We start from the raw sequence: 22,722 nt of genomic DNA on the forward strand, positions 1-22,722 counted from the left end.
CTTGTTATCTGTGTGGCCAAAGCAACTGTCATGTAAGATCTTAAGATCAACACATTATATTTTGTTACCACGATTCAGCCTCCTTTTAAGATTTCTTTACTTCATGAGCTGAGCTTCAGTGGGGGTGGGGGTCCATTTTAAAATCTTGTCTCTGGGCCCACGCCAACCTCCCTACGCCCCTGGCCCTGGCCTCGAGTGAAAATTCTGGATTGATTTGTTCTAGGATCCATTGGTTTGTTTCCCTGGCTAGCCATTGTATCCTCAAAAGTCTACTAGAGTAGATAGACAGACATTATTGACCTTAAAGTAGTTACGTTTTGTTTACATCTCCCTCGCTCTAATCCGAATTGAATTACAAGCACTCCCTCTACCGACCGTAACATTTCGTTGCGCTAGAAAAGGCGAGCTAACTCAATGCCGCAAGAGGCAGAAAGGGCGTCGGTAGCGCCTCTTACCCTGATTGGCCACGCGGTTCCTGAAAAATCGCAGTTTGCCACGCCAGCCCTTTCTAGGGCAAGCCCCACCTTTTCTGTCAAAGGCAGCGAACCGCCCGCCCCGCTTTGGCCTATGAAAAAGCTAAGCGTCGCCAGCCAGAAGCTGGGCGAATTGGACGCATCACGTGAGACATCCTTCGCTCCTCTCCACCGCTCCCCCTCCCATCTTATAGGAGACGCGTCACTACTTTGACGTAGACAGAGGAGTTACTAGGAGGGCGGGGCGAACCGAGGAGAGCGAGATTTCGGCGTCTGCCTCCCCCACCTCTCCGAAGGCTCGGAACGTTCTTAGCGGAGCTTCCGCTTAAAGTATGCGCGTGGAAGGAGCGCGCGGCGGCGGAGCTGACGGCGACTCCTCCGACAATGCAATGGCGGTCATTGGTGCTGGCGCTGCTGGCGCTACGGTTGGCCGGCCACGCGCTGCTGTGGCTGGCGGGGCCGAGCCTGGGCTTCTACCAGCAGCGCCTCGGGGCCTTCTCCTCCTCCTCCACCACCTCACCGTCGTCGTCCTCCTGCAGCCCAGTCAAGGAAGACTCCTCGCCCAACTCGCACTGCCTCAGCGCGGGCTTGGTGGCCCCGCACTGGGCCTCCTTCTTGGGCAGGCCGTGGGGTGGCGGTAGCGGCGGCTCTTCTTCTTCTGGCCGGGCGGTTGTCCCAAGGACCGGCGGCGGCGGCAGCAGCGGCGATGAGTACGAGCAGCGCTACAGCGCGGCCTTCCCGTCTCAGCTCCGCACGCAGCTTCGCGATGCCGCCCGCGATATGTTCGCCTTCGGCTACGACAACTACATGGCGCACGCCTTCCCCCAAGACGAGCTCAACCCCATCGAGTGTCGCGGGCGGGGACCGGACCGAGCCGACCCGTGAGTAGCAGCCGCGGAAAGGAACTGGGCCGCGGGCGGGCGGGCGGAGATGCCGGAGCCGGGAGTCGCATTACTCCTTCGCCGGCCGACGTTGGGGCTGTGGCTGCTGCTCCTACCCTTTCCCATCGGGGGGCGCGTGTGTGTGTGGGTGGAGGGGGAGGCGGAGAGGCGTGTAGTAGGTGCCCAGGCCAGGGGCACACGCCGATCCGTAGGAAGCTTTCGCATGGTCCTGGGATGGAGTCTGGTGCGGATCTGTCGAGTAAAGGGGTCTTGAGGGGGAGGAGGAGGAGGATGTCACTCTCTCCCACCCCACAAGAAGACGACGTATTAGGTTAAAGGCGGGGTGGAGAGAATAGGCTGGCGGGGTACCCCATGAAAGTGTGGGGGACGGGAGATGCTTGATGGGAAGTAGGAGAGCTAGCTGTGGAGCCTAAGGAATAAAGGGGGAAGAGTTTGGGGCATCTTTCAGAGTGGTTTGTAGGGACACTATTTTTTGTAATGCAAGGCTGATGAACAACCTTGGAGAATCCTCTGCCAGTCCGTACAAACAATACTGAGCTAGATGGACCAATGGTCTGACTCTCAAGGCAGCGTCCTATGTTCCTAGCTTAAGCGGGGGCGACATTGGGAAAGGGTCAGCTGGAGGTGAACATAACTGTTACTCCGTGGTCGCTGACATATACTCTTACCCTTCACTTATAATTGTGCAAAGTGGATAGGTGAGCACTATCTTTTAACTACTGTGACTATAAGAACCACATAGTGGCTCAAGAGCCTGAAGATAGTAATGGATTGACTCCAGTAACTGTGTGAGAACTAATCAAAACTAAAGTAGAGATTGCTTGGGAGTGAGTGGGAAGCAGGATTTGAATGAAGGGAGGAGCTTGATTTTAAGATGTGAGGGGCTGCATGAAAACGGTGGTAGATCAAGGAAGGAGGAAGCTGCCTGTAGAGATACGCTTCATAAACTGAATTACTTTAAAGATTTCTAACTAGATAGGCACCATAGTTAAATAGTCTGTTAATTTTGCTCCTCTTTCCAAAGTACAAAGGGTGCTAACTAAAGTATGCAACAGTCATTAGTTCCTTGGAATATTTTTCTCATTTCTGCCCTGTTGGATTCCACAAGAGCTTAAACAAATGATTTGTATTCAGGGATGCCATCTTGCATGTTCTCTGCAGTCTTCAAAGATCTCTTGTGTGTGTTAAAAATTGCATAGGTGTTGCTTCATTCCTCCTAGGACGGGGCTACAATCACATGGGGTGAATCCCTCAGGTGTAATACTAACTTACTGTTAAGGCTTTGCTTGGTGCTCTGGGATTTAATAGCCTGTGTGCTTCCTTTCCCTGCTATTAGCATTAATATCAACACACTTTCTGTGGGGTGTGTATCTCTTTGCTAGTGACTGGCTACAAGTTAAGATTTAACACAGCACAATGTTGGTACCAGGCCAACAAATCCCTGAGGATATAGTACCTTCTTTTTGCTTTTCTGCAGGTTGATTTTCAGTGCATAATTAATGATCATGTATCAAGTCCACAAAGTTCATAATCCGTACATGTCTTTTAAATACCAATGGCATGAAACTGAGAAATCATCACTTCTAGGTAAGATCCACAATAACTCAGTAGTCAACGGTAAACCCCTCCTGTTGTTCTACCAAAGACAACCACAGGGCTCTGTGGTCCCCTGGAGTTGACACTGACTCGACAGCACACTTTACCTTAGAGCATAAATTCCCAGGTTCTGTAAAGGTGCTGGGAAAGATCTCTTTGTGAGACATTGAACTGTGCTGCTACTCGGAGCAGACAGAGTTGTACTAGAAGGACTAATACCATGCTTCTGTATAGCAGCCTCTTAAGTTTAACTGCTTCAGTTCACATAGGCTTCTCCATTGGAAGGGATTTCTTATTTGCCACAAGTGACCATGGAAATGGTTGTTACAAGTTTTAGTTGAGTTAAATCTATTTCAACCACTTGTCAGTTCTCAGATTTTTCACAAAGGTATCTTCAGATTCTAGTATTTACTTGGTTCATAGTACAAGTCATACAAAATAGTATGATACTATTCTGGACATTGAGGGGCAGGTAAACGCAGAAATAACATTATATTAGTAAAAATAAATATTTTAAAATGTTATCTTGATTGGCTTATGAGTTGTTGCTAAGACCTGTTTAAATAACAAAACATTGCCCTTCCTGTCTCTGTGCACATATGGAAAAATTATTGAAGCATTTGGGGTCTGCAGGACAGTCATTGAAGAATTGCTTGCTTTTGCCTTGTTTGGACAGTGAAGGCACAACAAAATAGCATTCTCAGCACTGCAAAAGTCTGATATGGAGAGGATACTTTTTAGTTGTAAAGTTCACAAAAAGCATTTGAATTCACTACTGAAATTCTAGGAACTCCCAGTCCTTATACTTATCTGGAAGTAAGCTACATTCTTCTATCTATCTAATTTGTACACTGTCCCAAACTTTCATCTCTTGGCAGTTAACAGTAGCACAAAACAAGTTAAAAACATACACAAAAACTTAAAACAATTTAACAATTTAAAAGTCAACCACAGATTAAAACCTAAAAACTTTTAAAAGCTGAAAAAGCTTGGGCGAAGAGGTGGGTTTTCAAATGCTTTTTAAAAATTGCCAGAGATGGGAAGGATCATATCTCAGTAGGGAGCACATTCCACAGCCAGAAGGCTCGTCCTGTGTGGCCACCAGCTGAGCTGGCGGCAACTGAAGATGGACCTCTCCAGATGATCTCAGTGGGCTTTGGGGCTCATAATGAAGAAGATGTTCTCTTAAATACCCAGGGCCTAAGCCTTTTAGGGCTTTATAAGTTATAACTAGCACTGTATTTTGCCCAGAAACCTATTGTCAGCCAGTGTAGCTCTATCAGCAAAAGAATGATGTGGTTTCTCTGAGATGACACAGAGACCAATCTGGCTGCCCCATTCTGTACCAGCTGAAGTTTCCGGACTACGTACAAAGGCAGCCCCACGTAGAGCGCATTGCAAAAGTCAAGTCTGGAGGTTACCAGCATAAGTACCACTGTTTTGAGGGCGTTCATATCAAGAAACGGATGCAGCTGCACAGCTGGCGTATCAGCCGAAGCTGACAGAAAGCCCCTCTGGCTACCACCTCAACATGAGATACCAGGGATTTAGCACAGAGTGATTGACTTCTGAATTAACATGATAGAATTTAGCTGTGAGTCTTGGGCAGGCTTTCTTATCTCTTATCACCCTGTTCCTGATGCCACAACACCCCCATCTTGCTTGCTTCCACCTGTACCAATCCCCCTTCATTGAAATGTATTGTTTTGTCTTTTAATTAAAGTTAATGCTGAAGTTAACACTATAAACATGATCTTAATCATCATTCTTCTGATGCTAATCAGTTTGAGTGATCCAGTTACATGAAGGTAGAAAACTTCACAGTGAGCTTGATTTCTGGGTACTAACTAATATAGACTGGCTACATTTTTAAAACAAAGAGTCTTGTGGTGTTTTAAAGGCAACCATATTTGTTTTAGCTTAAGTGGGCTAAATTCATTATTCTTTAAGGTACCACCTTAAATTTTCTGCAACAGAATAACATAAGCTACCTCTTGGGAAGCTGTTGCATGCTTTGTATGTAAAATTAGTAGCTAGTATATCAGATCTCTTTTCTTGGCCAGACTTGTGTAATTTTTTTTAGTTAATTGAATGCATGTACCTACTAAAGTACTGTGACATTCTGTTGGAGAGAATAGGAATGTGATGTTTGCACAATTGGAAGTTTTTAAAAGTTTAAGCTACTCATGTAATGCCTTGTGGATTCTACCTACCATAGTCAACCCAGTGCCTGTTGACTATAATTGCCACTGCAGCTACTTGCAAGCATATGTGCTTCCAAGGATTCTGTTCATTTTAAAATTTATTTTATTTATTTATCAAAGTGATACCCTGCTCAAACGTAGGTCTCTGGGTGGCGTCTCTCTAAATTGATTCTTACAGGACATTAAAGGGCCACTGGAGTCCCCCTTTAATTAAGGCAAATAGCAAAAATTCTGCCATTATAAACCTCAAAATGTTGTTGCATTAAAAAAAGACAACTGTTGAGCTAATTCCTGGTGTGCGTGATGTAGATGAGGTGTACAAATGGGTCTGATTTCAAGTAGATCTGCTAAAAATTGCTACGGCAAGTTAAAAATTGCTGAAAATTTGCACTCTGGCCCCTTTCCCCCAAATTCTATCTAGGCGTATCATATACAGTGTTTCAAATTGAATGAAAATGACTGATGTAATCTGTTCAGGCTTGTTGAGGAAGCCAATCCTCTGTTGGCTGGTTTGATGAAGTTTGGAGCAGTGATTCAGAAGTTCCTGCCCCATTAAAGCCTTTGGCTAGCAAGTTCTGGCAAAGTTATGCAGAGCATGACTGTTTTGATTATGAAACCACAATGCTGACATGTTTTGCCAGTACACTGAGATTGGAGGGGGAGCCAGCCATTCAATTTTATTGCAGGTGCAATGCCTCTTCTTTTAGTTATGGAACATGGACTCTCGGGGAACTGGGTATGTGGAGCATGGAATGTGCAAGTGGGGCAAGCCAGGTGAGAAGTAGGAGCACTTTGCGGGGGGTGGGATGTCCTGATGGTTTTGGGGGTGCATGGAATGATTTTGAAAATATGTGCACAGAGAAACGCTTGCAGATGCAAACAGAAACACAACCACATGGCACACAAAAATGTGCAAAACAAATACATGCCTCTTCCACGTAGGCATAAGCAGGAATGCAACACAAATACATGCATGCCATACAAACACATACAATACACAAATATACATAACACAAATGCGTGCACATACAACAAGCATGTGTCCAGAGCATAAATGCACAAAACCACATACATCTAAACACTCACATATATCAGCAAAACAAATATGTGCACACACATACAGCCCATAGAAATGCAGTCATACACACATGCAAAGGACACAGACACACATGCAACACAGAAACAAAAACACATGTATGCAACATAGAAACATGCACAACACAAACACATTACATTGTTTTATGTACAAGACATGCAACAAAAAAACACACAAGCCACAAACAAAAAACACATGCAAAGACACAAGTGTGCAATGCATGCAACACATGCACAAATACCCAACAAATGTGTATGCAACACACAAATGGGCACACACAATTGCACCATATGTTATATAAATGTATGCAACACACACAAATGTATGCCATGTGCAATTCATGCAGTATGCACAGCATAAACGCAAAACATGCAACACACAAATATGCACATGACGCACACATACACAAACTGCATACATTTTTTTCACCCAGGCATTTGGCATTTGTTCACCCAGGCTTTTAATTAGATTTTGTTTTAATTGTGTTTTAATTTAGTTTTAATACTTCTAACTTCTTAAATTTTAATTGTTGAAATGTGTTAATCTTTTTATTGGTTGTTTTTATTGTTTTGTAAACTGCCCAGAGAACTTGTTTGGGGCGGTATTACAATATATTAAAATAAATAAATAAGTGCAGACATGCACCACAAACACACAGACATAGGCTCAACACACACAAACATGTGCAATACTCTACACAGATGCACAAACACACAAATGCTTGCTGTGCACAACACATCCAACATGCTCATGAGCCACACACCACCCACACGAGGGCATGCAGCAGGCTCCACACAGACACACCTGCAGCCACTCGGACATATGCCACAAAACACAAAAACAGAAGAACATGTGCAGACTCACACAACACAGATACGGTCACACTAATAAACACATGCACACAACACAAAGGCACATAAACATGTGCATCCAACACACGCATATGTACTCCCACAAACACAACACAGATGTACAACACAACCAGACACGTGGAAATATGCAAGACACACACACAAACACACACTCTCTCTCCCCCCTGTTCAAACTATGGAAATTCAATTGTCAAAAAATCTGCTCGTTTGAGACTAGAGTTAAGACTACCTTATTTTCACTCAGGCTCCACAAAGCTGGGAAATTGGAACCGAAACCGAAGGCTTACAGGTGTACTACATGATTGGTAGTGATGTACAGTGTCACAAATTGTGCTTGCTTACAACTTCTCCTCCATACACCCACACTTTTCTTGGTCTTTGATGCCCAATCAAGATAGGAAGGATGGAGTGTTTGACACCAACAGAGGTGACCCATGTTGTTGTTCCTGTACTACCTTTATGGAGCACCACTTGCTACAGGAATTCTCCTGTGAGTTGATGCATGACTTTTGTTTAAACCATTAGCTAGCAAGACAAGTTAAATGATTGGGATCCTAGCACCTTTATCATCCTTATCCTGACTCAAAAGAAAGGAGGTTTTATGGTGCACTCCAGTAAGGCTGAATGGCAGCACCATCCTGAGCTTATCCCAAGCTCAGGGAGAGAGGTTATTGGATGCTTCTCTATTAGTGGCTTGCCTCTCTTTTGTCAGGGACTATAGACTTAGAAGATGGTCTCATAGACTATAGAAGGTGCTAGAGCCACTAGTATCTTCTATAGTCTCTGGTTCCTTACAGTTCTCTTTTTAAAGCCTCAGCTGGTGCACAGAGCACTAGAGAAGAAGGATGCTTTTCTGGCAGGTGAAGGGATTCATAGTGCTTCACACAGGGAGGCTTGCCCTGTCACTCTGGGGGCCGACTTCATTGCCCAGCCCTAGGAGTTCCCCTGCTGAATGATGTGAGAGTTGAAGATTCTTACATTCCCAGATCCAGAGTAACATAATGGGTTTTCCTGTAGAATACAGTATAAGGCAAGGATTTTCAAACCTGGGTTGACTCCCATCATCTCCAGAGACCCTGGGGATGATGGAGTTGTAGTAGAACATCTGGCAGACCACATTTGAAAAACTTGTAGTAAAGGCTTAGATGTTTCATAAAGTGGCACTGGACCAAGACAACGTAGGGCATCTTTCCTGGTGCAAGGCACTCAATCCTGTTGAACTTGATTTGGGCATCAAATACGAAGGACACGTGTGGGTGCATGAAAGGCAAGTTGTAAGTGAGCACAATTTGTGATATTACACAACATCCTTACCGATCACATGGCACATCTGTTAAGGCATCAGCCTTAGGTTCCAATTTCCTGTCTTTATGGTGCTTGAGCCAGATTGAGAGAACATTAAGAACAGAATTAAACAAGCAGGTTTTTAAACAACTGAATATTAACTATAGTTTCGTATATTCAACACAAGATGGTTTCTTCATCTCAGTCTTCTCTAGTGTTGAATGTTGGTTGTTAGACCTTCAGGATAAATAAATAAAACTTCAGTTTTGTTATAACTGCTTGTATTAGTCTTCATAATAGTCCCAGATTCTTAATCATTTTATGCCAAGAGAGCTAGAAGGACCTGCTGCATTAAATGAAAGGTTAAAGCTGTTCATAATACAAGGTATCATGGTTATAGTATGTTTGCAACTGTTCTTGCTTTTAAAAACCGATTTTTTTCTACAAAGCAGCTTTTTCTTTCTTTCCCACCAATTTAGAACTGCTCATTCCTTGATGATTTTATGGTTTGACTTGCACTCTTATTCTTGTATGGAAATGTCAGACTTGAGCAAGTATGAGAATGTATCAAGTTCTATTGCTTTTAGAAAATCATGCCGGTGTGCCACTTACTGTAGGACCTTCTTGATAGGAGTACTAGGAATCTAAAGTCTTCATTGAAAGAGAGGACATTTGGGGGGTGGGCTGAGCTGCTTGCTACTCTTGAGTAGTCCCCACCTTCAAGGCGTTAAGCTAGTCTTAGACTGAATGGTGGCTTGCCTTTTAAGCACTTTGAATGGCTGCAGCAAAAACGGCAAGGTGAGCTCTAGTTATACTATCTGCCTTCATTGTGACCACCCTAAGGGTGCATGCTGCATGTATATTTTGAAAAGGGGGCAAAACCCTTTTATAGCTTTGTGTGTTAGGCAGGGTTGATAAAAGTCAAATGTTTTAAAAATTGGCTTTTATTTAAATCTTATCTTAATTTTTAAAACACGCACAATTCTTTTTTAAAAAGAACCTAGGTCAAAGATATAATCATAAATGTTAATCATAACTAATTGTATTCTGTGAACTTGTTAACAGCAGTATATGGGATTGAGAGATAACAGACCTGGTCAATCCTATTCTGCAGGTGCTGTACATACAGTATGCGCACGCGCACACACAGACAGGCCCTTGCCCCCCTCTTTCTCTAAAAGTGCAAAGACATTAAGCACATTCACACATTAGGCTCAACACTCGTACGAGTGTACATTGTACACAGGTACAGATCTTACACAGATACATAACATTTGCATGTTATGTTGAATGTAGGTACAGCAGTACACTTCCTGTCTGTACCATGCATTTGAGGGGCCTGTATCCAGGTTAACTTTTAAAATGATCCCAGGGACAGTCATTCACACTAATGTGTACAGACATCTGTATTCTTGTACAGCATGATGTCTGCATTGGGTTAAAGAAGGCCAATGAATGGAGGATTTGGGATGAAGTATATCTGAGCGAGTAGGAGGAGTCTGGATATAAATGGGAGGGGAGGGGAATAGAAAGTGAACAGAACATATTCATGCAATCCTGAGTAAACGTTTTCCGAACATATTCTCCATTGTAGAAGAGAAACATCCAAGACAAAGCAGGCAGTTTAAAACATAAAACAAAAACCACTTGGGAATATTTTAATGAAATACCTGTACCTGTGGAACAGACAGGCATATGTGTGGAATGCAAACAGTGTAACAAAGAAGTGCAAGGCCTGGCTGCCTGAATAAAACAGCATTATGAGAAGTGTGTACCTACCTTCTAAAAATGAAATCTACATCTCTGAATATGTATTAAGGTTATATTAGATTAGACAAGAATGTACTTTTACTAGAAAATGATGATTAAATAGAATCTTCCTGACTAGTGATGTCAATTGTGATTTAAATAATTAAAATTGAGTCCTATGTTGTGATAGATTTGATTTAAATCAGATCAACCCTGGCTTTAGGATGGTGAGAGAGTGTGAGTGTGTGTTCCAAGTACATGTTCTAACAATCGTGACTAGTAAGATTGGTCAATGGAGAAAACGTACTACTATTATGACAGCCTTGTAATGAAAAACCTTTCTTATTTTTCAAGTGTAGCACAGATAGAACAAATGAGTTACTGAAGGTATCTCAAAGAGCTATGTGATGACCCAACTGGCATTTTAATATGCATCTCCCACTTTCAAGGCAATTGTTTTACTTGTTAACATTTATATAGTGCCTGCTATATCTCAAGGTTGTTTAAAGAAAATAACCATTAAAAACAGCTAAAACAAATCAATTAAAATAAAATTGAACATCAGTTCAATTTATCAGTTTGCTGACTGTAGTACAGCTTCTAGTTAGTTATTTTGCTTTTAAAATTTCAGAAGTTCCTAGGCCTTTCTCTAAAGTTTATTTTTAAAAAAAAATCCATAGTTTTTTCATACATTATATCTTGTTTCTAAACAAGTTTGGGATTTCAGTAGACAATGTGTCCAAGAAGGTAGACACAGGATCTCTGCCTTGGTATGAAAGAAATTCCATGTGGTTGAATTAAAAGTATGTTTAGACAGTAGACGTGATTTTATTGCAAGATTGTGTTAACAGTGGATTTAAGTTATGTACAATCCTCCGTGCATTTAGCTGGGAATCATTTTATTCAATTCACTGGGACCTGTCTCCAGGTAAACGTCCATAGGATTGGGCTACATTATTTACAGATTACATACTTTAAAAAAAAATTGATAGAACTAACATCTAACCAAATTTATTTCAGTTCAAATCTGAATATCAATGATGTCCTGGGAAACTACTCGCTTACTCTGATTGATGCATTGGATACACTAGCAGTGAGTTTAAAAATTCATTTTTTAATAATGGCAGAACATAAATCTCAAATATCAGAAGTAGTTAAGTGGAGGATAAATTGTGATGCAAGTATCTTGATGTAAAAATCTTAGTTCACCTGATATTTGTAATATAGGAAATTGTACATTCTGATATTCCTACCTCATCTTAGTTAACAAGGATGTTGCCTGTGCAGAAGTCTACTAATGTGGTCACCAGCAGCAACTATAAATCTTATTTTGGCAGATGTGTGGGTTTTCTGGAAAACTTTGACCTGGAAACTTTCTTTTGGTTTCTTTTTTCCAGAAACCTTTCCCATGCAATTTCCCCCCTCATTTGTATAAAAACGTTCATATTTTCCTCAATTTTTTTTACTATGCAAACTCTTCTGGTGCCTTAACTTCTATTTGCTCTGATCTGGTATGTTCTGATAATTTTTTTGGTTGAGGGTGGGATGGGGTGGATCTACAACATTAGTTTCCCATGCTGTGTTAAGAGTGTGAAGTTTTTCAAGTAGCTGAACTGAAGTATTTGGAATGAGAAAGATTAGGGATGTGCACCAAATGGATTTTGTGTTTTGTTTTGAGTTTAAAACGAAATGGAGATGGTCGAACTGGTTGTTTCTATGAAACAAATTAGTGAGATTTTGAGTGTTTCAACCATAGGGAACAATGAGAAACTCAAAACACCTCATTTTCCCCCATGGGTAGCTTGTAGGAACTCCAAAGTGAGTTGGATGCTGGGCATGATGCATGCTATCCACCACACAACCCACAAAAGAAATGGGCAAGTGGGCAATTTTTAACCAATTCTTAAACGTTTCTTCCTAACCCCCATAGGATCCTATGGGGGTTTGTGGGAAAAGTTAAAAAAGGGAATCTGTCCCTCCCAACATAGAACACACATTTCACTGTTCAAAAATGGCCAAAAAAGAATCACTTACCCAGAATCTATTGCCAGCCACAGTGTCTGCGTTGCAGTAACATCTTTGGCACAAGTTGCTCTCTCACACAGTTATGACTCCTTACTGCCTAGCATTGCAACAACTGCCACAGCAGCACCTTTAGCAGCAAGCATAGCCATAAGCTCAACTTCAGCCATATTTGACTGAGTACACCTTGCAATGCAGATTGCAGAGCAGTGAGTGAAGCACAAGTTAGTCTCAAGACATGGCATTCATCAGAGCAGTGATCAAGAAATATTACTTATACACACAGCTGCACTGTGCATTTCTTACCACAACACTATCTCACAAACAAAACAAACCATAACTCAAGGAAGGCAGGCACCCAGGTTCTGCCTTTGTCAATCTAGCAAAAACTAGATAGTTATAGTAGTAAATAGCACAGTATAGTGCTGAGAAAACAAAACAAAACCTTCCTCTCCTGATGTAACCTCTTCAAAAGAGGCACAGGATACTAGTCCCTTTGAATACTTTGAAATGCCTTCCTTTTTGGCTCCCCACCACCACCAGTGGGGGCACAGCTGACCATGCCAACACTTGTATGCTAACAAGCCAACCAAAAAGCAAGCAGATTGCAAGCCAATCAGAAGCCAGTGCCAGAAAACCAGTTAGCAAGAGAAAAACAGGCCCCCCAAATGGGGCCCGAAATGGGTAGTTTTGTTCTGAGCTTGGAAAAGAGCGCTTTATTTAAAGGGTGGTTTATTTCAAGCTCGAAATAGCCCGTCTTGAGTCGAAACATTTTGCATATCTCTCAGGAGGATCAATAAAAACAATGGTTTAAATGTCACATTGAAACAAATTAAAAGCTTTAGGTAGAAAGTATTTTTATTTCAATACTCAAATCAAAATGTGCACTCACCCACTTCCTTAGGATGATCACCAGAAAAGAATTAATTACAATTTTGAAATGACCACGCTTGCCGAATATTTGGACTGACATATATTCATTGTTCCCTAATAAATTTCCTGAAATAACTGGAATTGCACACATGCAGCAGTATGAGTTCTAGACTATTGCTGCACTGATGCTTGAGCAGGGGAAGGGGTGATTTTCTGTGATCTCTTGTTTCTCTCTGAAGCAAACTGTACATCACCAAAATGTGTCTTTGAGGGTCACATAACCTCAGACAAGTTTTGGTGATGCACAATGGGCTTTAGCGGTAATGGGAGTAATAGAAATGGCCCCTTGCCTCACTCAAACAGCTTGGTAGAAATCTGGAAATTGCACTGCTGCATGTCTGCCAAAGGTTTTTTTTTTTTTTTAAAAGAAATGTGGCATTTTCCATGGGGGGAAAAGTATAGGAAATTTTCCCAGAAAAATCCCCATCTTGGCATTCTAATGTCTAGCTGCCCTTCAGAGCACTTTATGACTTCTCTGCATACTGAAGATAATTTAGGGTTGTCTTACTTTGGGCTGGATGGAGGAGATTGATCCTGGTTCTCTCACTTCATGCCTAGTTTTGGAGATATTCAGTAGTGACAAGAGTGTCTTGTATGTGCCAGAAGAGTCACTGGGAGGGGTGAGGTTGGACAACCACAATAACTGCTGGCTATCAAGGCGGGCCAAAACATTGTATACCTCTGCTTCTGTGCTGCATTTAATTTTAGGGTTATTGCTATAAGCAATGTAGGAACAAATGGTTCAGTTGCAGTGATGGTCTTGCAGCCAAGTTAGCTTTTTAATTACAGGATTTCATTTTTCAAGTAGTTATTCTGGGGAAGAGGCTCAACTCTTGTTCTTAAAAATGTTTGTTCCATTCCAGTTCTTGAACATGATGAAAGTCCCTTGCTACAATAGACTTCTATATCCTTTTCTTTCTGATGGAATGTCCTTGATGCCACCACATGCTGATTACTTATAATTCCTTTTTCCTTTTGTGTCAATATTAGTTGTGCTCAAAGATTGTGTTTTTAGCTTGACCAAAGAACTATAGTTCTTCTACATGGCATTTTGAGTTAGTTACTCTATTTTATTCCTGGAAGTTTTCTTGCAAGTTGGTTCTCAGCTGTTATGTTGTGTGTATTCTAATTTATTAAACTGTTGTACTTAAATTCCAGCATTTGACTTTTTTTAGTGTCTTGTCACACAAGAAATGTACTTAGAAATGTTCTTCTAAGGTATCTAATAAGTGTTGATATTTATAGTTAGAAGTAACATTAGTGCAAAAACATTTGACAACTTGATCTTACTCGTTTTTTGTCTTAAAGGTAATGGGAAATTCTTCAGAGTTCCAGAAAGCAGTAAAGCTAGTGATAGACACGGTATCCTTTGACACAGATTCAACCGTCCAAGTCTTTGAGGCAACAATTAGGTAAGTTACTATTAAAATCTGATAAGAGCATTGTACAACAATAGTTTTGCAATGTGGGTGTTTAGACAAAAGTGTTGTCTTCACAACACTAGAATTCTATGTCAGTGGTGTAATAAAACAGTACTTCGGAACAATAAGTCTTACATTAACTAAGGCAAAATATAGATGGTAAAAGGAGGAGAACATTAAATACAGTGAGTAGGACACACTTCACTTTCAGTACCAGCAGATAATTTGACTGTAGCTTTAAGACCAGTCCTTTGGTATCAAATGTCGGGCAGAATATATACATCTTTACTTCGATCTGACACCAAATAAGAGGTAGAATTTCTTAAGGAGAGTATTCCAGAGATTGAGTGCAACTACTCAGGGCCCTGCTACAGGCAGCTTCAGAATGCACATCCAGATGGAAAAGGCAACTGTTTCTTCCTTCCTTTAATGGCTTCTTGCACACACCTATCCCTAAAAGGCCACTCTTCAATTCTGAGGGACCTTCTGGAGTGTCCTCCAGCAAAGCAGGAGGGACTGCTGGCTGCTGTAGCGATCAGTTCTTATGCACATTCAGAAATGCTCAGGGGTGGCTGCTGTATATTTCAGATCCTGGTGAGTATTTGACTGTCCATGTTAGATTTTTTGCTGCATGTTGTAAGAAACAGCAATAAGTGTACCACTTAATCAGTTCAGTGTACCTAAAAAGCAGCAAACGTGCCACCTTCAGCCCAGTTTCCAACACCTGCAGTTTTCACCACTTTCAAATCCTTAAAAATAGGAATTGCACTTCACCTGACTCTTAAGGTTTTTAAGCTATTTCAGTTGAGGATTCTACCATTGAAATCAACATGCCCATTGCAGACTATTAAAATGCTGTGTTTTTAATTGTGAGGATAAGCAAGTCAAACACTACAGGATAGAGGGACCAAGAATTAAGACAAAGTATCCCCTTTGATATGTGGGTTAAAGCAGGCAACTTTTCCATATGTATTATTTTGAGGGGAAATTGTTATTGGATAAGATCATAGGAATATAAGAACAGCCCTGCTGGATTAGGCCCATGGCCTATCTAGTCCAGCATCCTGTTTCACACAGTGGCCCACCAGATGCCCCTGAGAAGCTGATAGACAAGAGGGGAGGGCATGCCCTCTCATCTGCTGTTGCTCCCCTGCAACTGGTATTTAGAGGCATCTTGCCTCTGAGGCTGGAAGTGACCTATAGCCACCAAACTAGTAGCCATCTATAGACCTGTCCTCCATGAATTTGTCTAAGCCCCTCTTAAAGCCATCCATCTTAGTGGCCATCACCATATTCCATGTCAGATAATTCCATAGAGTAACTGTGTTGTGTGAAAGGTACTTCCTTTTTGCTGGTCCTAAATTTCCTGGCTCTGTTTCATGGGATGATCCTTGGTTCTGGTGTTGTGGGGGAGAAAAATTTATCTATGTCCACTCTATCATGTATAATTGTACACATCTATCATGTCTCCCTGTAGTAGCCTCTCTTCCAAAGTAAAGAGCCCCAGATGCTATAGTCCTGCCTCATAAGGAAAGTGCTCCAGGCCCCTGATAATCTTGGTTTCCCTCATCTGGATCTTTTTCAGTTCTACAATATGTTTCTTAAGATACGGTGACCAGAACTGTATGCAGTGTTCCAAATGTGGCCGCACCATGATTTGTTTAAGAGCATTATAATATTCACATTTTTATTTTCAATTCCCTTCCTATTGATCCCTAGCATGGAATTGGCCTTTTTTCACAGCTGTTGCTCACTGAGTTGACACTTTCAACGAGTTGTCCATCATGACTCCAAGATCTCTCTCCTGGTCCTTGACTGACAGTTCAGACTCCATCAGCATATATGGGAAACTGGAGTTTTTTGCCCCAATATGCATTACTTTACACTTGCTAACATTGAACCACATTTGCCATTTTGTTGTTCACTCACCCAGTTTGGAGAGATCCTCTTGGAGCTCCTCATAATCTATTGTGGATTTCTCTACCCTAAATAGTTTAGTGTCATCTGCAAATTTTGCCACTTCACTGCTTACCCCAACTTCTAAATCATGTATACATAAGTTTAGGAGCACTGGTCCCAGTACAGATCCCTGGGGAACCCCATTTTCTACCTACCTCCATTATAAAAACTGTCCATTTATTCCTACCCTCTTTTTCCTGTCCTCCAACTAGTTACCAATCCACACATGAATCTGTCCCCTTATCCCATGACTGCTAAGTTTACTCAAGAGCCTTTGGTGGGGAACTTTGTCAAAAGCTTTTTGGAAGTCCAAGTATACTATGTCAACCGGATCACCTTTATCCACATGCCTGTTGACACTCAATGAACTCCAAAAGGTTAGTGAGGCAAGACCTTCCCTTGCAGAAGCCATGCTGGTTCTCCTTTAGCAAGGCCCATTCTTCTGTCTAACAATTTTGTCCTTTAGTATGCTTTCAATCAATTTACCTGGCACAGAAGTTAAGCTAATTGGCCTGTAGTTTTCTGGACCCCCCCCCCCGATCTTTTTTTGAAAACTGCGGTTACTTTAGCCACTTTCCATACTCTGTACACAACCTGATTGTAGGGACAAGTTACATATTTTTTGCTAGGAGATCATCAATTTCACATTTGAGTTCCTTCAGAACTCTTGGGTGGGTGCCATTCAGGCCTGGCGATTTGTTAATTTTTAGTTTTTCAAGACAGTTTAGAAAATTTTCCCTTGTCACCTCAAATTGGCCCAGTTCTTCATCCTCTGAGCCTGAGAAGCTTAGTTCCGGAGCGGGCATATGGTCAGTATCCTCAACCATGAAGGCGGAGGATACTCATTCAGCTTCCCTGTAGTCTCCTTAATAATCCCTTTCACACCCTCATCATTTAATGGTCCAACTGCCTACCTGGCAGGTTTCCTGTTTCTGATGTATTTGAAGAAGCTTATGTTATTCCCCTTACCAATTCTAGCTATGACATACAGATGCCATTTGTATGTGACCCCTGAATAACTTCATAAAATTAATTCTGCGTTAATTATGTTGGAAATGTGAGCTTCACCAAAGGACCTCCCATATCTTTCTAGTTGTAGTGACTACATAGCTTACTGCAGTACAGCCTCCTGTCTCAGTTTAATATGCAAACTGGCTTGGAAGGTTCTGTGGGTTTCCTGAGCTTCTTTGTAGAGGCTAACTAGACTCAGTAAGCTCATTGCAGGTTTTTGAGTCATTTGAGTTCAGTTCAATCGTGTACTTGAAAAATGTTCAGCATTAGCATCCTTGGTGTTTCCTGGCAAGATAGGATCACCAATGCAGTTCTTGCCTGGGACATGCAAGCATCATTTCAGCTATTCAGCTGAATAGTTATGTGCATGAAATGCAGTGTGAACATAGCAGAAGACACACCAGGCAGCATCGAGACTGTTTAGTCATGACTAAGTACTATTGAAATCAGTTTGACAAGTTAGACTTATGTCCCATCCATTTCAATGAGATTTAGTCTCAGTGTTGCCTATTCTCTCTTGTAAGATAATCAGTGTTCAGCTTCAGACACCTGGACTGGTTGCCCAAAGCTTGGATACAAGGCCATTTGAAAACTTTGAGATGAGGACATTTTGACAGCAATAGGTAGAAAACTTGACAAATAATTGACAGATCAATCAAATGTTCCTAATTCTGGATTGGCAAACAAAATTGTGATGAGAAATGGCTCCCATGACTCCAAGATAAGTTTTTAACATCTGCTTGTATTGTGGTCTTACTACTTCTTGCTCCTGCACATAAACGTAATTTTGAAAACAATGTATAAATGATTTGTAATGTAGCACATTTTATATTGTTTCATTTTAAAATGTCTCATCTCTTTTCTTATAGAGTTCTGGGAAGCTTGCTTTCGGCCCACATAATAATAACAGATGTCAAGCAGCCTTTTGGTGATATGAGTATTAAGGGCTATGAGAATGAACTCTTACATATGGCTCATGACCTGGCAGTAAGGCTGTTACCTGCCTTTGAGAACACTAAAACTGGAATTCCTTATCCTCGGGTAGGTAAACCATGATGACCTGTGTTTGTGCAAGTTGCTCTTATGCTTTTCCTTTTGTGGTGTTACAACTCTTGCCCTTAATGTCATAAAAATCAAGTCAGCTTTGAAAAACCTGCTTGAAAACTGGAAAATCCTCCTTATGTAGCAGCCCCATGGAGGAAGTAATGTCTGATCTGGAACATCCATGGTTACAAGTGCTAGAAATGTAGGCAGCTGAAAAATGTGGTGCTGAAGTTGTTTGTCCTCTGAAAAGCCATTTTTAGGTGTGCTGGGTCAATTGCTACTTCTTCACTGTGGTACATAATTAAATTCATGGAGGTGCTCCATTAGGAGGATTTTCCAGTTACTGACCTTGCCCTGTGGCTGGATATTTACGTGGTTAATGCCAATCTCAATACTCCTATAAGAGCATTTCCCTGTGGCATATGATGCAACTTCAAGACAGAGCCCTGATGAAACACACGAGTCATCTTTTTATGTTCACATTTTATTATAAAGTGTACAGAAATGTAACTTTTTTAGGGCTATGAAGGATAGGAATGTAATGGAGCCTATTTCTCAAGAAACTCACATCTAAAACTTCTTATATTTGTAGGTAAATTTAAGAACAGGAGTTCCTTCTGGCAGCAATAATGAAACTTGCACTGCAGGAGCTGGTTCTCTGTTGGTGGAATTTGGAATTCTTAGCCGGCTTCTTGGGGATTCTACTTTTGAATGGGTTGCCCGGCGAGCTGTGAAAGCACTCTGGAGTCTCAGGAGCAATGACACTGGATTATTAGGTGCTTAGTTTTCTTGTTGGATGCATCCCATAATTAAGAATGAGACATGTTACTTCTAGCCTGCTCCTCAACACTTGTATAGCTGTGATGGTGCTACCGTAGTACCAGAAATTGTGCGTGTTGGCATGTGATCCTTGTAGTCAGCTGCCTAGGGACACACGATTGCATAGTGTCCTTTTTTTGAAAATGGTTTTTTTCCATAAAATGAGGGCAGGCAGGAGTTGAGGGCATGCACTCTCCTGCTGCTGCTACTCTGCAATTGGTATTTAGAGGCATCTTGCCTCTGAGGCTGGAAGTGACCTATAGCCCTTAGACTAGTAGCCATTGATAGACCTGTCCTCCATGAATTTACCTAAGCTTTTCTTAAAGCCGTCCAGGCTGGTGGCTGTCACTACATTGTGTGGCAGAAGATTCCATAGGTTAATTATGTGTTGTGAGAAAAATTCTTCCTTCTTTCAGTCCTAAATTACTTGGAAATCAGTTTTATGGGATGACTCCTGGTTCTAGTGTTATGTGAGAGGGAGAAGCATTTCTCTCTCCATGCCATGCATAATTTTATAGACCCCTATCATATCTCCCCTTAGTCATCTTTTTTTCTAAACTAAAAATCCCCAGGTGTTGTAGCCTTGCCTCGTAAGGAAGGTGCTCTAGTCCCCTGCTAATCCTGGTTGCCCTCTTCTGCATCTTCTCCAGTTCTATGTTATGTGACTATTTTGATATATTAATTGGTGGTTATAATTGAAGTGGGGTGTGTGAGTGCATCTTAAGCTGCCTTGAGCCTTGTCAAGCAGGATCTACATTAATTTATATATATATATATATATATATATATATATATATATATATATATATATATATAGTTAGCCTTGAATAATTATTTGTTCCTATTTGTGTTGTAGGCAATGTTGTGAATATTCAAACTGGCCACTGGGTTGGCAAGCAGAGTGGTTTGGGAGCAGGATTAGACTCTTTCTATGAATACCTTTTGAAATCTTATATCCTCTTTGGAGAGAGAGAAGATCTAGAGATGTTCAATGATGCTTACCGGAGTATTCAGAACTACTTAAGGCGAGGGTATGTAATTTAAGGATACAATTTTTAAAAAGAATGTAATGCTTAAGCCTAGCCAGGATGGAATAGATTCTTGTGTATTTTGTCAGTTGGTTCTGGCTCTGTTCCTTTAGAACACATGATTGATCTATCTATCTATCTATCTGTCATTCTCCTGGGTGTGCCTTGGAATGTGCGTCCCAGCGCCTAGCTGATTGGCTGGGTGGCAGATGGGTCTGATTGGCTGAGGCACACCCAGGAGGATTGGTCGCCGCGGCAGCGGCAGGCCTGGCTGCAGAGGCAGCGGCGGGCCCAGCCCAGCCCTGGAGGCAAGGCCCGGTGGGGGGGAATGGAGGTAGGGAGGAGAGGCGACTGGGCCTGGCAGTGGAGACTGGGACAGAAGGTGGTGGGGGAAGAGGTAACCACCGGCCACAAAGAGCGCACAGATGCTCTGTGCCGGGTTGGCTAGTAGCATTTTAATACCTTTTGCAAGCCTTTAAATGTGTGTGCTTATTTCATGCCATTCTTGCTTTAATGGCCACTCTAGCCCAGGGGTCAGTACTACTATGAGGTATGGCAGACACTTGACGCAATGAGTAGATTTAGTGACCCACTTAGTGGCTGGGGTTTATGGCTTTCAGTCCCAAGAGCCTTCTGGAGTAGCTCCATTGTCATCCCGGCTGTGCTGCTGGGTCAGGAAACACGTCTTGCAGAGCTTGCCAACCTTGCAAAACTAATCCTCCATGCTGCAAGTGCCTCTGTCTGCTTATCATATCCGGCCTACTCATAGGCTTTGCAAAGCTGGGAAAGATGCACCTTTCTCACCTCCTTGTCAGCCATGGCCTGGGTCGACCAGCCCAGAGCCTGTTTTTCATCATCTTTCCCTCATACATAAGGACATCGTGAAAGTGAGAAGGAAGAGAGTCTGGGGTGGGGCCTCTCACTGCCTCAGGCTGTAGCTGCCCTGGCATCACCAGCTGGGGATTGAAGTAGGTTCCCATAAAAATGGCTTCTCCCGCTCTCCGCGCATAGCAGCAGCAGTCCTCTCTGCTTCGCCATCTGCAGGCAGCCCTTTTGGCTTTGGCTGCCACTTCAAGTCTAGGAGGGAAGTGGAGGCACAGCTGCAGTGAAGGAGTGAACAGAGCAGCACCAGCAGTCACACTCGCAAGGACTAGCTGGCGGGCATGCACTACAGGTGCAACGAGAAGGGGCATCTTCTTTTGCAGTCCTTTGAGGGAGGAATAGAGAAGAGGCTGAGTGATACAGAAGTGCTAACTGAAGCCAGGGTATCCTTGCCTCTCCTGGCTCACACACTTTCTGTGTGAGGGAGCTTCTGCAATGGACCTCAACATTTTTGCCATGGGCCCTTGTGTCTGTGTATGCAGGGCTGCCCAACGTAGGCCCTCCTGCAGATGTTGGCCTACAGCTCCAATAATCCATGGCTGTTGGCCACTTTGGCTGGGAATTATGGCAGTTGTAGTTCAAAAACATCTGGGGGTGGGGGGCTAGGTTGAGCAGGCCTGGTGTAGAGACAAGTTTCTGAGCTCTGCTGTAGCCCTCTAGTTCATGTCTTAAAACTGTCTTCAGGTTGCTCAGTTTCACAAAATGAAGCTGTGGACACTCCTTCTAGGCCAGTTGAGAATGCTCTCTATAAGAGCAAACCGTATTCTCATAATAGAAACTATGGTTACATAGATACAAATAACGGTTCCCTTCCACCTACACCATATGCCCCCTTGGTATTATGAGTATGTATTGTTTCTGATCAAAACCTATTTGTCATTCTCTTTAGGAGAGAAGCCTGCAATGAAGGTGAAGGGGATCCACCTCTTTATGTTAATGTGAATATGTTCAGTGGGCAATTAATGAACACCTGGATTGATTCTCTTCAGGCATTTTTTCCTGGACTTCAGGTATTTTCAATATGGTGTGAAGAATGCAGAAAGCCCTTAAAGAGATGTACTGGTATTCTACCAGAAGCTTATGTTCCCAGATGAAAATGGAGTCCTTTGGTTCTTATTTCAAAACTAGCACCTGCCAGTCAAGACTCTTCATGTCCAGCCCTGAATCTTGGCTTGCACCTGTTCTATCCAGCATGAAACTCTCAGGTCTAAACTTACCAGGAACATTTGACACAATTGAGCTTCTCTGTTAGGATAATCTTCTGCAGGGTGGGGACAGAACAATAGGCAGCATCTATTTAGTTGTGACTAAGCACCATTGAAATCACTGAGGCAAGTTAGTCATGAACAGCTTTATTCATTTCAATTGATTTAGTCTGGATGCTACCCAGTGCACTGACCTATTCTTGATCATTGAGAAGATGCCTG

At 42.2% G+C, this 22,722-nt stretch overlaps 1 protein-coding gene across 4 annotated transcripts in view; it reads left to right on the forward strand.

The window, feature by feature from the left end:
• Window positions 1-827: 827 nt before the first annotated feature.
• Window positions 828-22,722, forward strand: part of EDEM1 (ER degradation enhancing alpha-mannosidase like protein 1) — a 34,938-nt gene continuing 13,043 nt past the window's right edge. For all 4 annotated transcript variants that reach the window (XR_008315198.1, XM_053290877.1, XM_053290878.1 and 1 more), the window contains exons 1-7: window positions 828-1,354; window positions 11,197-11,269; window positions 14,440-14,543; window positions 18,392-18,563; window positions 19,159-19,342; window positions 20,242-20,416; window positions 22,185-22,305. Coding sequence is in view for 3 of the 4 variants with exons in the window: in XM_053290877.1 (XP_053146852.1) it covers window positions 858-1,354; window positions 11,197-11,269; window positions 14,440-14,543; window positions 18,392-18,563; window positions 19,159-19,342; window positions 20,242-20,416; window positions 22,185-22,305 (1,326 nt within the window). In the remaining variant the exon portion in view is untranslated. The remainder of the gene's footprint in view (window positions 1,355-11,196; window positions 11,270-14,439; window positions 14,544-18,391; window positions 18,564-19,158; window positions 19,343-20,241; window positions 20,417-22,184; window positions 22,306-22,722) is intronic.

This window comes from Hemicordylus capensis, chromosome 2 (assembly GCF_027244095.1).
Source record: "Hemicordylus capensis ecotype Gifberg chromosome 2, rHemCap1.1.pri, whole genome shotgun sequence".
In the NCBI taxonomy this organism is placed as follows: Eukaryota; Metazoa; Chordata; class Lepidosauria; order Squamata; family Cordylidae; genus Hemicordylus; species Hemicordylus capensis.